At 52.2% G+C, this 3,616-nt stretch overlaps 1 protein-coding gene across 1 annotated transcript in view; it reads right to left on the reverse strand.

Moving 5' to 3' along the window:
• Positions 1-2,068: 2,068 nt before the first annotated feature.
• The window catches only part of LOC308154381 (potassium channel subfamily K member 2-like), a gene marked incomplete at both ends in the record, with an annotated part of 7,751 nt that continues 6,203 nt past the window's right edge, over positions 2,069-3,616 (reverse strand). The window contains 2 exons of the mRNA XM_080527544.1: positions 2,069-2,096; positions 2,791-3,059. Of these exons, the coding sequence (XP_080383670.1) occupies positions 2,069-2,096; positions 2,791-3,059 (297 nt within the window). The remainder of the gene's footprint in view (positions 2,097-2,790; positions 3,060-3,616) is intronic.

Raw genomic sequence — 3,616 nt, forward strand, 5'->3', positions numbered from 1 at the left:
TTCCTCCCTTCCTCCCTTCTTCCCTTCCACCCTTCCTCCCTTCTTCCCTTCCTCCCTGCTTCCCTTCCTCCCTTCTTCCCTTCCTCCCTTCCTCCCTTCTTCCCTTCCTCCCTTCCTCCCTTCTTCCCTTCCTCCCTTCCTCCCTTCCACCCTTCCTCCCTTCTTCCCTTCCTCCCTTCTTCCCTTCCTCCCTTCTTCCCTTCCACCCTTCCTCCCTTCTTCCCTTCCTCCCTGCTTCCCTTCCTCCCTTCTTCCCTTCCTCCCTCCCTCCCTCCCTCGCTCCGTGCGTTATAGTGACCCCGTACTCCGATGTCTACCTCCTCCAGCCTCCCCTGCATAGCGCTGACTATGGTGTTCACTACATTAACCTGCAACTATACCTTACACAGCGTGTCTGTGTCTGTGTCTGTGTCTGTGTGTGTGTCTGTGTCTGTGTGTGTGTGTTGGGCAACTTTGTAATGCACAAATCGTGTGTCTGTGTGTGTGTTGGGCAACTTTGTAATGCACAAATTGTGTTTGTGTGTGTGTGTATGTGTGTGTGTGTGCTAGGCAACTTTGTAATGCACAAAACGTGTGTGTGTGTGTGTGTGTGTGTTAGGCAACTTTGTAATGCACAAAACGTGTGTGTGTGTGTGTGTCAGGCAGCTTTGTAATGTTAGTGCTAGGCAGCGTGGTGGTGTGGTGGTGATGGAGAGAGATGTGTTTATGTAGTGTGTAGTGTGGTGGTGGAGAGAGAGATGTGTTTGTCCTGTAGTGTGTAGTGTGTAGTGTGCAGTGAGTAGTGTGTAGTGTGTAGTGTGTAGTGTGGTGATAGAGAGAGAGTGTTTGTGCTGGAGGTGGGGTAAAGAACACTGGCAGCAGGGCAGCTGGATTAGAGGCAGAGAGACGAGGATTCCACTGAGATTATGTCATAAAGACCAGGAAGTCCCCAGGGGAACTGGCTGTCCCAACTAACCCCCGGCTGCCAGCGCCCCCAGACACCCAATATGTCTCTGTATGATTCATATTTAATAACTTTATTCACTTTTTAACTAACACAGTGCCTAACTTTTTATTTGTATAGCACTTTTCCTGCAAACATTGCAGCTCAAAGTGCTTTAAGAATGGATAATGATAATGATAATTAATAATAAATGTTGCTCTATAACAACTCAGTGGTGTTTTTCGTCTCGTTCTAGCTGCTGGAGAGAATAACAGAAGAGATTTTAACAGCGACCGGTCGACGAAACTGACCGTTTCTGTCAGAAACGAACCGTGGGATGTTGCCATGGTGACTGGGTCTGATGAAAAGGTCCGCATGTCGACAATTCTCAAGCTGACCAAATTTTTTTTTCTTCATATTTCGAAAGTTGAAGAGCAACTCGACATAACAAACAACAGCTTTAGGATCTCTAAATACTAGATAAAGAGAGAGAGAGGGAGGGAGGGAGAGAGAGAGGGAGGGAGAGAGGGAGGGAGGGAGAGAGAGAGAGAGAGAGAGAGAGTAAATACTCTTAATGTGTGAATGTGATTCACTGTATCGTCTGCCGTAGGCTACTGGGTTAGTGATACACGGCTTGTAAACAAACGTAGGTTTTAGGACGTGTTCAAAAGCAAGGACTGTGATCAGCTAATTATGTGTAGTTATGTGTTTTTAGCATGTTGACGTTCTATTAGCATGTGGTGATGTTATAAACATGCAGTTAGACGTTCATAGCGATGTTCCTGTTTAGCGCTAGCTACTAGCAGCTGTTTTGCGTGTGTTTTGATTCAGAGCGCGTTTCTCCGCTATTCGGTTTGACAGTCTGCTCTCTCATAATCTGGACAACAACAGAGACCTTGCCCTACTTGAGGACGTTTCCACCAGACCCTGTCACACGTCACATTTAAAGAACATTGAAAATGTTTCAGCCTCGGTCTCAGACACAGTGCTTCCTCTCACTGACTTCATACACACTTCCTGGCGTTCGGTTCACACGGGAAGCTAGGCTAGGTACGTTTAAAGGCCCCGGTTCACAGTCACACCACACGTTAACAACACTGTCGTCAGAACAAACAGGTGGTCGCACCTCCGCAAGAGGACAGGATGCTAGTTTACAATCTTCAGAGAAAAACACCTGTCAGAGAAAAACACCTGTCAGAGAAAAACACCTGCCGCTTCAGAGAAGAACAATGTCGACAGCAGCGCTGCTTTTAAAACAGTAACAGTCAAGCCTCCCATTTGCTGCTCACACCCCCCCACCCCCCACCCCCCCAAGACAATCATGCTCACTGCCCCCAACCTATAGAACAGGTAGAAAAGAGAGAGAACCGGCTGAGGTGGTCCATCCATACATGCGATTAGGTCAAAAAGTACTCAAGGCACAACAAGCTCCTTCATTTAGAAACATTTAGAAGCAGAGAGAGAGAGGTCCAGTTCTGGTAGAGAGGTCCAGTTCTGGTGGTTCTGGTAGCGGTTCCCCTTCAGGACCCAGCCCAGTGAAAGGCATTGAGATCACCCTCTGCAGTGTTCCTGACCCCTAACCCTTTTGGTTACCCGCGGTTACAAGAAACACCCTCCCACCCCCCCCCCCCCACCAGACCCAGAGACACGGGCTCGTAGTAAGAACGTCCGTTGTGATCAGAGTACGTGAGTGTTAGAGGGCGCTAACCGATGATGTCATCCACCTGTGCCCTGCGTCTGCAATAGGGTTCTGTGTGATCAGGTGGGGGGTCAGAGGTCACCTCAAACGTGCTCTATGACGGTGATGTCCCCTCCTCCTCCTCCTCCTCCTCCGTCCAGCCCCCCGTTGAGGAACAGGCTGCCGTTGCGTGTCAGGGTGCAGGGGGGGGGGGGCGTAGGTCAGCTGCTCCCTCTCCCGTTCGTCGGCGGTGAAGAAGTTGACGGACAGGGTCCTCTTGGGGGGGGTGAGGTCGGCGGGGGCGGGGCTTAGGCCCAGCTCGGAGGACAGTTTGCGTTTGATGGAGGCGGCGCGCTGGAACTTGTCGTAGATCTCCACGCTCAGACGGCGACGCGTCTCCTTGAACTCCGCCGACACGTTGGCCGTCCACTCTGCTGCGTGGGCTCGGATCTCCCCTACCTGGAGGGGGAGGGAGGGGGGGGGGGGGGAGAGGGGGAGCGAGAGAGGTAGAGTGAGAGAGGTAGTGAGGTGGGGGGAGAGAGGTAGTGAGGGGGGGAGAGAGGTAGTGAGGTGGGGGGAGAGAGGTAGTGAGGGGGGGAGAGAGCGGGGAAAGGGGGATAGAGAGAGAGAGAGAGAGGTGGGGGGAGAGAGGGAGAAAGGGAGGGTGAGAGAGAGAGGTAGTGAGGTGGGGGGAGAGAGGAGAAAGGGGGGAGAGCGAGAGAGAGGTGGGAAAGGGAGGGAGAAAGAGAGGAGAGAGAGGGGGAGAGAGAGAGGTGGGAAGAGGGAGAGGGGGAGAGAAAGAGAGGTGGGAAGGGGGGGAGAGAGAGAGTGAGAGATAGGTGGGAAGGGAGAGAGAGAGGTTGGAAGGGAGGGAGAGAGAGGTGGGGGGAGAGAGGGAGAAAGGGAGGGAGAGAGAGAGAGGTAGTGAGGTGGGGGAGAAAGGGAGGGAGAGAGAGAGGTGGGAAGGGGGAGAGAGAGAGAGAGGTTATTATGTTGTTTCCAGGAAGTCGCCTCAA

Source organism: Nansenia antarctica (assembly GCF_963989245.1).
Source record: "Nansenia antarctica genome assembly, chromosome: 3".
NCBI lineage: Eukaryota > Metazoa > Chordata > Actinopteri > Argentiniformes > Microstomatidae > Nansenia > Nansenia antarctica.